The sequence below is a fragment of the Erpetoichthys calabaricus genome, chromosome 4 (genome assembly GCF_900747795.2).
Source record: "Erpetoichthys calabaricus chromosome 4, fErpCal1.3, whole genome shotgun sequence".
Lineage (NCBI taxonomy): Eukaryota > Metazoa > Chordata > Cladistia > Polypteriformes > Polypteridae > Erpetoichthys > Erpetoichthys calabaricus.
Genome location: NC_041397.2, coordinates 263381001 through 263393434, shown reverse-complemented (window position 1 = coordinate 263393434; position 12434 = coordinate 263381001). Strand labels below are relative to the sequence as shown.

Here is a 12434-nt window from a genome sequence, read left to right as displayed (position 1 = left end):
CCCTGGCGATGTTGTCCGTTTATATTATAACTGTGACGTTTTATTTATATAGCGCCTTTCCCATGCTTAAGGCACTTACAGAATATAAGAAAGAATGGCAGGGTATACAGTATATAGCATTGTACAAACCAGATAAATAAATAAAGATTACGACAGTGAATTCAGAGAAAAAAAAGCCTAACAGACAACTTAATTAATGGTCTAGCACACACACACACACAGGTTACATAAGCATCATATTTGATTCTTCTATATATACATTTATTTATATATATATATATATATATATATATATATATATATATTGTGGCATGCGGCTGGGGGTGGTGCCCAGCCGGGACGCCCAGGAGGACAGGAGGAGGGCTCATGCCTCCTCCAGACCACGAGAGGGCGACCACCCTGGTTCCTTTAGGGGCCACGGGTGCAGGGCTTGGAAGCCCAACCCTGTAGGGGCCCATGGTCTCCACCAGGGGGCGCCCCTATGCCTGAAGGACCCGGAACCCCAACACTTCCGCCACACCAGGAGGTGCTGGGGGGAAGAAGATTGGGAGCACCCGGAGGGCTTCTAGGAATACAGCCGGCACTTCCGCCACACAGGGGAGTGTCTAGGGAGTGTCGGAGATCACCTGGAGCCCATCTGGGCACTTATAAAAGGGGCCACCTCCCTGCAAAGGAGGACTGGAGTCGGGTGAGGAGTGGACAAGGTTTTGGAGGCAGGAGAGAGGAGGCGGCCTGAGAGCAGGCAGAGAGAGTGAGAGCCTGGACTTTGGGGGAGATTGGTGCTGGAGGCACTGGGTTTGTGCACTTTATTGGACTTATTATGTATAATAAACGTGTGGTGGACTTTAATATGGTGTCCGTCTGTCTGTGTCTGGGCAGCTTATTACAATATATATATATAAATGTCATTATAAAATAATACCAATGTAAATTCAACATTCAGTATATAGGAAATTGAGTGGGAAGTGCAGTAGCTAAGGAAACTTTGGATATACCATTGGCTGTTTTTGTACATTTTACGAAGGGTGAATTCTGATGAAATGACCGCAAAATGTTACATTTTTTTTAGATATTCTAATATTGGTAATATGTATATAGTGTCTTGATGTTTCTCAGCACTTCATCAATGATTTTACCGGGGTCATCAGGTGTTTTGAGTCTTTCAAAATCAGGTGCTTCTCCCTATGAGCCTCCTTTCCTGATCCAGAGTCATCCCCAGACCCTTTCTGCTGCCTTTGTGATGTTCTGAATGGGTGTTCTCCTCCTCTCCCAGTTAATACCAAGTGTACTAAAGGTCCCATAGAGTGATTGCCCTGCAAAGCTTCTGCAACAAACTTTGATAGGGGTACACCTTGCCTTCCAGCCGTATTTACAACAATTCAGCTCAAGATCTCCATACTTGGCCCTCATCCTGTCATGGGCCTCCTCCAGTTGCTTCTCCCGTCTATCTGTCAGCGCCAAAAGAACAATATATGTAATGTGTACATGTAAACTATTTTTTGTTTATATTTGATTTAACTAAATGTTCTTTACTTCATTTTCACAGAAAATTTGAAGCTAATGTCAGGAATTGAAATGGGTACAGTATGAGCAATTTATTATGTTCTTGCAATGAAATAAAGCAATATCATAAACAATTCAAAATAATAAGCTCTGGGAACAAATCTCAAGGTTGTGACAAGTTCTGAATGAAAAAGAGTTCATTGATATCAGGTAACCTGCTAACATTCAAAACAATAAGGTAACTGGGGAAACACCTTAAGGGAATTTTTAGTTTATTTATTTATTTAATTTAATTTAATTGTTTTTTTTGCTGAACAGTATAAAACATCTACTCCGAGGTATATGTCATGGTGGTGCAATGGTTAGTGTTGGAGAATTACAGCTTCCCAGGCCTAGTCATGTTCTGCATTGCTATACTTAACTGGGTCTTCAGGTTTGCATACATCAATATAGAATGATGTTTTTAAGACAAAAATCTGAAAAAGCTATTTCTAGGAGCTTGTAGAGGTGACATTTTCAATATACTTTTCTTAAGTGTGAAAACAATTCGGTGTTATTGTTTGTATAAGTAATTTCTCAAGTCTTTGTTATTTACTTTGAGTCTTGATAGCAGCCATTTGTCTTCGATATTAGGACATAATTAATTTCATAGTCTGCTATAAAAATAAAATAAAAAATAATTATTTTTCTCTTTCTAGAAACAAACGACAAGGAAACAGACAAATTGAATCTGAATCAATGTACGGGTTCTGTAGGGGAACGTAAGTTGTTTTTTAATAGAACGTTAATTGATTTAATACAATCATAAAGCTGTTTTTTGTCAAGTGGCCCATAGTTAATCTTTTTAATTCAAGCACGTGTAGATTTTTTCCAATGTAAATTTAAAGAAAATTAATTCAGTGCAATCTTAAGAAGGGAACTTTATACTATTGAATTTGCTTCAGCACAAAGCATTAACAATGAAAACTGAGTAGAAAGATCAACTTCAACATGATTGAACCCTCAAAGTTGTGAGTAAACCTCCCAATTATATGCTGATTTTCATAATAATAATAATAATAATAATAATTCATTACATTTACAGTATATAGCGCTTTTCTCAGTACTCAAAGCGCTATCCACACAGGGAGGAACCGGGAAGCGAACTCACAATCTTCCACAGTCTCCTTATTGCAAAGCAGCAGCACTACCACTGTGCCACCTGTGAGGAAACTTTTCCTTAAGTGTCAATATGAACATGACTGTGTCATATGTTCTCATCCCATGTCAGTTACTAACTTTGCATGTGATAGCTGCTACATTATAAGGGATTATTGAAGTAAGTTAAGTAGGCCTCCTGGCATGAGTATTCCAGGTTTTAACCTTACAAACGAACAGAATCTGACAAAATATTTTTTTTCGGAATTCTTTCTTCAGAATAATTAAGTTTGATTGTCTAATTATGTGTACAATTGAAACACGGGTATCAGCCCACTGTTACAAGGTGAATCAAGTGGATGACATTAAACTAACAATCATCATGGTTTGCAATCCTGTGAATTACATGTGAAACACAGTACCATTTATTGAGATTTGTTGAGGAATTTAGCCACTGTCCTTACAGTCACTTCTTTTTAACCTGTAGTGCCCAGACTGCTGTATGGTGTCTGCTCTTGTTACTCTTCTTGCTTGCATAAAACTTAGACTGTTTGTGGAATTCTGATTTTGGATTGTGACGATGTATGTTCTACTCCATGCTCCCATCTTCCTTCTGGGAGCCCTTGAACCTGACACCGTCAGTAATGTCACGGATGAGCTGGACAGTGAGGCACAACAAAGCAAGGGGATGGTGCAAAAAGTGCAAAGTGCTTTTATTAAAAAACAGCAACAAAATCAAAACAGTGTTCAAATAAATAGTGCAGTGCTTTATAAAATCTTCAAACAAATAATCAAATAAAAACAAGTGAAAGGTGGAGGTGTAAAACACAATAGAAACAAATCCTTTAAAAACCCGAGGTTAAAAAAATGGCTGGAAGCAGTCCTTTTAAAAACAAAGCCCAGTACCTTCTTTCTGCTGGTGACTCCCCTGCTTCTCTCGTCTATGCACCAGGGGAGTCACCCTACTTGCAGCTGACCTTCTGTCTGCTGCCTTCTTCTGGTCTGTTCACCTTGCCGATCCCTGGCTCCAGTGGGCTCCCCAACGACCAGGGCTCTCACGCTGGGAGGTTCATTTCCCAAGTCCCGACTCCTGTTGCCTTCTCAGCCTTATGCAGCAAGCCATCCTCCTTCTGGTCACTCCCGCTCCTCACTAATGCTCAGCGGAAGTGACCACTGCCGACTGCTCCCGGGGTAACAGCCAAACACCCAGGCTCACTGCTCAGCTGCAATTGTTCTCTACAACGAGCACCTTCGCTTGTTCACACACAGGCTTTCTCCTCCCTGCTTCCTGCCTTCTCTCCTTCTTAACCTCCGTCTATTTTTTCTTTCTTCGCGCTTCTATTATTTATCATGGGGACGTGGATCAGGTGTGGCAATTAGCAGCTCCCGCCATCAACTACAGATGCGGACGACTCGTCACCTGTGCACTTAAGCGAGGACCGCCCGCATCACGAATTCAACCGGGAACCTGCTCCAGCCACACTACCACGCCCCCTCTCTAAGCTGCGAGTGTGGCGACTATTTATTTAAAAAGTGGCCTTTTTGACTTGATCTGTGGACCCGCTACACCACATGGATGCAACACCATTTGGAGAGATAACACTTAAATGCTGCTGCCCTTTTTTAACCGGGTCTGTTTAGCAGACAAGTGTGATTCTGCAAATGGAAATATAGTATGAACAAGAAAAGGTGCAAATGTCTGCTGGTGAACATAGAGAGGTGTTACTTACACATTTTGGCACAAATGCAGGCGAGCTTCAGTAAGCTAAAAGATAATTTCTGAAAAGGCAGTGAACAGATTGCCCTCTCTGTATGTTTGATGAGTGAAATGGTAGGTTTAAAGGGGATTGTATTTATTATCACTCAGTCAAGAATCATGGTCAGGATGAGGAGGGTAGCCTAAATATGTGCAAATAAAAGTAAAAGATAACCAAAAAAACTACAAAGAAGGTTAAAAAAGAAAACCTTAAAGCACTGGATCAGGCACTTAAATATACACAACAAAGACTAAAGCCTTTTGTAGAAGATAGAAGGCACAATGCTGAAATGGCCTCCAAAGAGATATACTGCATGTTTTAATCTTAACCTCTCCATCATTTAAGTGACGTGTAGAAGTGCATAAAAAGATGATAGAATTAGCAGAATAAAAGCAGGACATAAATGGTCCAACGTGTTATTTTTTGAAGATGAGCCCATAACTGAGATAGCAGGTTTACAATAGAATTTGCACTTTTTAACATAGTTACAAAATAAATGCCCAACTAACATGGTTACAAAATAAATGCATAAATTAATTATAGAAGGAAGTCCAATGTAGTTACACCTTAAATTTTGCAATAAAAAAGTAGAATTCTTTCCACAAACCAATTTTTAATAAATAATTAATAGTTCTAAGTTGCAAACATGATACTAAAATGACTTTATAGAGGTAATAGAATAATTTTATATTTGCTATCTTTTTCCCTACGTGCCTTTCCTCTGTATTCACTTGTTTGTGAACATTTTCCTTGTCTTCTTTGAGAGTCAAGGCTGGGGGGCTGTCAAGAGGCAGGGCCTGTTAGAGCCCAATGTGGCACTTTTTGTGTGATTTTGGGTTGTGCAAAAATAAATTGTATTGTATTGTATTGTATTATATTGTATTGTATTGTATTGTTTGTAAACCGGTGTGCCCTCTCTCGAGCGCGTTCCTGTAAAGACTGCTTTGACATTATAGTTGAGGTGGCTTTCTCGCATCCTGTCCACTTTTATACTAGTTGTTTTTAAAAGTGACTGTCCAAGCGCCTCCCATGCTGTCTCACACTAGCACTTCCTCTTTTGTCACGTCAACAAAGCCAAGCTGACCAAGCACACCAAAGCCAAACTGACCTATCATATTGCTGTGAGGAATAGGACACACAGGCTTTGGTGTTTTATTATATAGTTGATAGATAGAAGATAGATATCCTAAACACAATTACACTGATAGAAATTTTCAATAAAATAAATTATTAAAAAAAATTTTTTTTTCATGGGCAGATATAATACGCTACCGTGGCTGTCCATTTGTCTGTCCAGGATTTTAAATCACCTGTAGCTCACAAACCATTTGACCTATTGACCTGAAATTTGGTACACATATACTATGTGACCTCTACTGTCTGCTCACAGGGTGATGATTTTTATTACTCTTTTTATTTTTATTTTATTTTATTGTAGAAACAACTCTTGGCAGTGGGCAGCAGGGCGGCCGTGCGGAGCATGCGTATGGGTGCCGTTCTCATTCCCTACCACCTTTTGTCATCACTTCCCCTAACTCATCATATCTTAAATCATTCTTGAGGCAGATTGAACACTTAAGTGCCAGCTTAAGTGAAAAATTAAAGAAAACGTACTAAGTAATTGCAACACAAACACTGACTTAATCAGTTTTAACGCGAAAAGATGCCGACAGAAGAAGAGAAGAAGCGGGCTGCTAGAGTGGAGAAAACAAGAGCTGCTCACAAAGCAGCAAGCGCATCAACCTCTGAGCAAACAAATGCTAAACATACAGAGAAAGAGGATGAAAACTATGAATGCTCAAGTCAAGTGTATTCACTGCACATTATTGTGCAGTTCGCCATTACTGGCCTCAATTTAATGCATAACAGGGACATGTTATGTGCAAAAAGTACTGTGCAAAAGTTTTAGGCAGGTGTGAAAAAATGCTGTAAACAAAGAATGCTTTCAGAAATATAAATAATGATTGTTTATTGTTATCAATTTACAAAATGCAAAGTGAGCGAACAAAAGAAAAATCTAAATCAAATCAATATTTGGTGTTACTACCTTTTGCCTTCAAACCAGCATCAATTCTTATAGGTTCCCTTGCACAAAGTCAGGGATTTTGTAGGATTCTAGTCAGGTGTTTGATCAACCAATTATACCAAACAGGTGCTAATGATCATCAGTGTCACATGTAGGTTGAAACACAGTCATTAACTGAAACAGAAACAGCTGTGTAGGAGGCTTAAAACTGGGTGAGGAACAGCCAAACTCTGCTACCAAGGTGAGGTTGTGGAAGACAGTTTCATGTCATGGCAAAATTGAGCACAGCATCAAGACACAAGGTAGTTATACTGCATTAGCAAGGTCTCTCCCAGACAAAGATTTCAAAGCAGACTGGGGTTTCAAGATGTGCTGTTCAAGCTCTTTTGAAGAAGCACAAAGAAACGGGCAACGTTGAGGATCGTAGACGCAGTGGTCGGCCAAGGAAACTTAGTGCAGCAGATGAAAGACACATCAAGCTTATTACCCTTCGAAATCGGAAGATGTCCAGCAGTGCCATCAGCTCAGAACTGGCAGAAACCAGTGGGACCCAGGTACACTCATCTACTGTCCGGAGAAGTCTGGCCAGAAGTGGTCTTCATGGAAGAGTTGCAGCCAAAAAGCCATACCTCCGACGTGGAAACAAGGCCAAGCGACTCAAGTATGCACGAAAACATAGCAACTGGGGTGCAGAAAAATGTCAGCAGGTGCTCTGGACTGATGAGTCAAAATTTGAAATATTTGGCTGTAGCAGAAGGCAGTTTGTTCGTCGAAGGGCTGGAGAGCAGTACAATAATGGGTGTCTGCAGGCAACAGTGAAGCATGGTGGAGGTTCCTTGAACGTTTGGGGCTGGATTTCTGCAAATGGAGTTGGAGATTTGGTCAGGATTAATGGTGTTCTCAATGCTGAGAAATACAGGCAGATACTTATCCATCATGCAATACCATCAGGGAGGCGCATGATTGGCCCCAGATTTATTCTGCGGCAGGACAAAGACCCCAAACATACAGCCAAAGTCATTAAGAACTATCTTCAGCGTAAAGAATAACAAAAAGTCCTGGAAGTGATGGTATGGCCCCCACAGAGCCCTGATCTCAACATCATCGAGTGTGTCTGGGATTACATGAAGAGACAGAAGGATCTGAGGAAGCCTACATCCACAGAAGATCTGTGGTTAGTTCTCCAAGATGTTTGGAACAACCTACCAGCCGAGTTCCTTCAAAAACTGTGTGCAAGTGTACCTAGAAGAATTGATGCTGTTTTGAAGGCAAAGGGTGGTCACACCAAATATTGATTTGATTTAGAATTCTCTTTTGTTCATTCACTGTATTTTGTTGATTGATGAAAATAAATGATTAACACTTCCATTTTTGAAAGCATTCTTTGTTTACAGCATTTTTCACACCTGCCTAAAACTTTTGCACAGTACTGTATATTATGATGTAAAAAATTAAAAATGCATAATTTTAGCAAATCTTACAGAGTAGCAGGATGCTGTATCTGCACTGACAGAATTGTAAATAAAATTGAAGGTTTATTTTTCCCAATATGCTGCATTTTGATACAAAACTTTTAAAGGACCTAGGGCTACCTTGGGCTGTAAACTGTCGATGTAATTTGGTCCTATTATACTGTGCACATTGGCTGCATATTGGCACTGTGGACTGCAGGGGAACTTCCACACCTCAAACTCACTAGCTGCTGTCCAAAAAACTCCTTTATTCAGCACCACATCTTCTCTATTAGTCACTCAGTGCCAGACATGATACTCCAGAGGAGAATGCACCTCTGGAGACAACTCTCTAAAGTTTTGGTAGTGAAGTGCAGCTAAATCTGCCACTGAAAAAGCTATGACTACACAATTTTTTTCAAAAAATGTACCACTTGAGTATGCTTCAATTTGTACAACTTAAACGTTCATATTGCCAGTGTCCATTTTTTCCTCATGTATTAAACAAATACATATAACAACCATTATGCACAAATAAGGAAAAACAGGAACAGAGAAAAAGAAACTTAAAAAAAGAATTGACAACAAAAGAAAATAAAAGCTGAAATTACTGTTGTCAAAAAAAAAGAACTCAGTAACACAAAGTTCTGATTAATTATTATATCTTGCTGTCATTTTGGCTATTGCCTCACTACCTGTCATAACAACAGAAGCAGTGTTTAGAGAACTGTGGTCTATATATATTATGTGTTAAAACCAAAGATGGGAAGAAGTCATTGTTTTGCAAGTAAAAAGTAAGTCTCAAGTTACAGTTAAGTCTAATTCAAGTCCCAAGTCAAGATAACAAATCTTAAATCATGACAGGCACCTTCTGAGTCAAGTCACAAGTCAAGTCTCAAATCATGAATTTAGTGCTATTTCTTAAATCATGAATGGTTTTAAAATGTGTATTAAATTTATTAATTCAGTTTTCAAACTATCAATTCTGTGTTAATACATAGTTAAACAAAAGAAAAAAACATTATGCAAATACAGATATAAAGTAAAACAAATTTCAAAGTGGCACCAAACTTAACAATATTGTGCAAACCAATCGGTATGAAATATTACCCTATCTCACATGCCAATGATGCATTGCAAACTGGCCAGTATTAATTTGGGAAGTCTGGAAGAACAATGCAGAGTAGTTAGAGAAGCATATAATACATATTTTAACTGAGAAAATCATGAAATTCAATAGTAATGTTTAATTACTTGCTTTAAGTTACTTATTAAAGCTAGTAATGGTCTTAGAGACAGATTTTATGTTTTTTTTTTATACATTGGGTAAAATGATGATAACAAGGACTGTTCAGCTAGCTTTTAATGTAACCCAGCTCTCCTCCTTGCTTTCTGGCACAAGAAGAACCATCCACATAGACAGGGAGAGACACCTACTGGGATAACTATTTATTTGTTCCCCTTTTCATCTAACTGCATTTTCATTTTTTTTAACTTAATCTATTTAATGAGTTGCCACTGTGTCATGTTATTGAAGTTAGACATATCATTCACATCTGTTTGTCTTTTTTTGATAAAGACCTTCTCGATTTAAACGGAGTTGACATGTTGTCTCTGCGCATTGCCATTCCTGAACAGCCACACAGTCTCAAGCACATAATAGATGCAAAGCAAAACATGAGAAAATCAACAAATACATTTAAATAGTGGGAAGTGATAAAGTTAAAATGACTGCCTTTTCACAATTACTGATAGTTTAGCTGTGACCTACTCTTAGTTCACTAATGCTAATTACTACATAAACAATGTTTATTTTTCTTGGTGTAGCCTCAAAAGTAGAGCAAAGTTTGAGGTTGTTGTTGATCCAAGATTTAATCCCACATGTTTTGCATGTTGCAATTGTTTTCCTTTAACTAATTTATAATCTTTTCATTAAATCATGTAATCTGTGGGAGCATGTTTCCAGCACTTCCTTTCTGTCATAACTTAAATACTGGTGCACAAAGGAGTTTTGGCTGGATCTTGAGTCTTCATGAGTCCTAAGGCAGATGTTGAAGTTGAAGTGGAAGGAAATGCTGTTCAAGTCTAAGTAAAGTTGAAAGTCTTTTTGATGTGGTTGATTCAAGTCTGAAGTCATCAAATTTGTGACTTGAGACAGACTCCAGTCTAAGTCATGTGACTTGAATCTAAATCTCTGGTTGAAGGGCTGCAACTGTATTCTGATATGGGATGTTTGCCACTGTTAATTTAGGCCTTCATAACATATTTGTTTAGATATGCATGGAAAGGTTGGATGCTGTACAGCCTTTTCCATGACTCTGCTGGAATCAATGTTGTTAGGTACATTTACTGTTTTAGGAATATTAACTACAGAAATCTGCATCTTCTGTGGCTATACATTAATAACAGTAAAAAGACCCAGTTGAACGGGAGATTTTTTCACCTCCTCTTTACTGAATGTTACTGTTTATAGTTTAGTTTGAATGTACTTGCTAGAGTTAATCTTTTCATGAACGTAGCTGCCTATTCTTTAAGCATCACATTTTAGCTGACTTTATCATTTTACCTCTCAAGAACAGTGACCGCACAAAGCCAGTGGAAAAGCCTTGTTTACTTTAACCACTAGACTCAGTTATGTCTGTTATGATTTTGTTGCATTTTCATTTTTTCCTGGGCATGATATTTTTTTACTAAATTAACTAATTTCTTTAGGCAGGGTTTATGTTTTAAATATCAGGGATTCCAGGGATAGTGGTTTTTTTCTATATTTAAATCAATGTTCTGGCACTGGACAGTTGGTACTGTCTTGTTTTTTTTTTTTTTTTTCCCCGCGCCCTTTTGGTTTTGTGGACACCACTGTTTTGAGGTCCAGTTGCTAGGTTCCTCTAAAATCTTGTCAGAATTTATCATTTAACAGGGAGTTTTTAAGACGACACAATGGGCATCTCATTGTCCAAGTTTATGTGTCATTATTAAGTGATGTTCTGGAAAAATAATCTAACAGTTTATTTGTTAGATTTTTTAATTTTTTATCTCCCTATTTGACTTAATGAAAGATTGGCTTTTCTCCTGATTTTGATCCTTGTTTGTTAGCCTCTTGTTCTTATTTCACAGTCCCACTTAAATTCATTCTGCTCATGCAGTTTGGTTGTTCAGAACAATGTATAAGAACACCAAAGTATAATCTGGTCTGAAAGATTGTTTTTCCCTGTAACAGGTTACGTTTATTCTTAACTTATGTAATGTGATTACTGGATACACAGAGCAAAGGTATTTGTTTAACAGGGTTTTTTCTGGGAGACTCTTCAGGCATAAACTTAACCATAAACTTGCCATTGGTTGGACAACATTGAGAAAAGCATTATTGTTCTTTGCTGTTTAAATCACCACTCCTGCTTTGAGCTCTACTTTCATTAGGCATTGGATTGCTTTAGAAATTTCGCACTCAGTGAACTGTCTAATTGTTTCAATCCACCTTTAAGCCAAATTCAATCAAGTCAACTTTAACCCTAACCCTAATTGTCATTTATGTCCTGTAATGAAATTCGTACTTGCATGGCTCCTCAGAAAAGCAAATACAACAACAACCAAGTACAATACAAAAAAAAGTAATAGACAGAATGTATACAGCATGCAACAGATATATAAAATATATACAATTCCCACTTGTCTACAAACATATAGTACTGGTCAAAAAGCTTTTCCTATAAATTTAATCAGTTGAAATGCAATGAATGACCTAAAATAGCGAAAGGGTAAGCAGTAAACCGCCAAAGGATTAAATTTAAAGTTTAGGTTAGCAAAACTGAAAAAAGGAAATTTCAGAATATTGCAAATGGGCCTTTTTCAGGGATCAACTAATAGGTTACAGCCTACAGATGTTCTGCAGTAGTTAAAGTAAATTAAGCCTTGCAAGTTGAAGCAAACAATTAGCTCAGGTGTCCCAGCTTCTGTCGATTACTTAAAGCCCCTCTGTCTGTCTTAAAGCAGAGGTAGAACAGACTGTGGTACTACACCCTCTGAAGTACTTCTTGGACAATGTTCCAGTGATAATGGCAAGAAAACTGCAATTAACTTATGAAATGAGACAGAGGAGTACAATGGTGTCCTACAAAATCCAAAGAAATTGGAAACTGGAAGAAACTCAGATAGGAAGAGATCTGGCAGACCCAAAGTCACAGCCCAATCAGAAGACACCTCACAACACAACAACTTCAAGAACTGCTTCGAGCACAGCTTAACAAAAATGCAAGTCTCAGTTTCTACTTTGAAGAGGAGACTTTGTCCAGTCTGCGGTAGTCCACAGCCAGTATTTCAAGGCCCTATTTTGTCCTTTAAAGAGTGGCTTTCTTACTGCCACCCGCCCTGTCAAACCCGTTGCACAAGTTTATTGGTAACATAATGCCAGGTTTTGGTAACTTTAAATGATCAGATACCACAGGATTTTTTCTTTCAAAAATAGTTTTTGGTAAATACTATGCTCCATTCCATGTCTAAATTTATCTCAAGGAAAGGCACAATTTAAAGTAAACAAAATGAAACAACATGACTATAAAGTCA

At 38.2% G+C, this 12434-nt stretch overlaps 1 protein-coding gene across 2 annotated transcripts in view; it reads left to right on the top strand.

The window, feature by feature from the left end:
* Positions 1–12434, top strand: part of LOC114650837 (uncharacterized) — a 112317-nt gene that overhangs the window by 57481 nt on the left and 42402 nt on the right. For both annotated transcript variants that reach the window (XM_051925679.1, XM_051925678.1), the window contains exons 6-7: positions 1547–1579; positions 2202–2264. In XM_051925679.1, coding sequence (XP_051781639.1) covers positions 1547–1579; positions 2202–2264 — 96 coding nt within the window. The remainder of the gene's footprint in view (positions 1–1546; positions 1580–2201; positions 2265–12434) is intronic.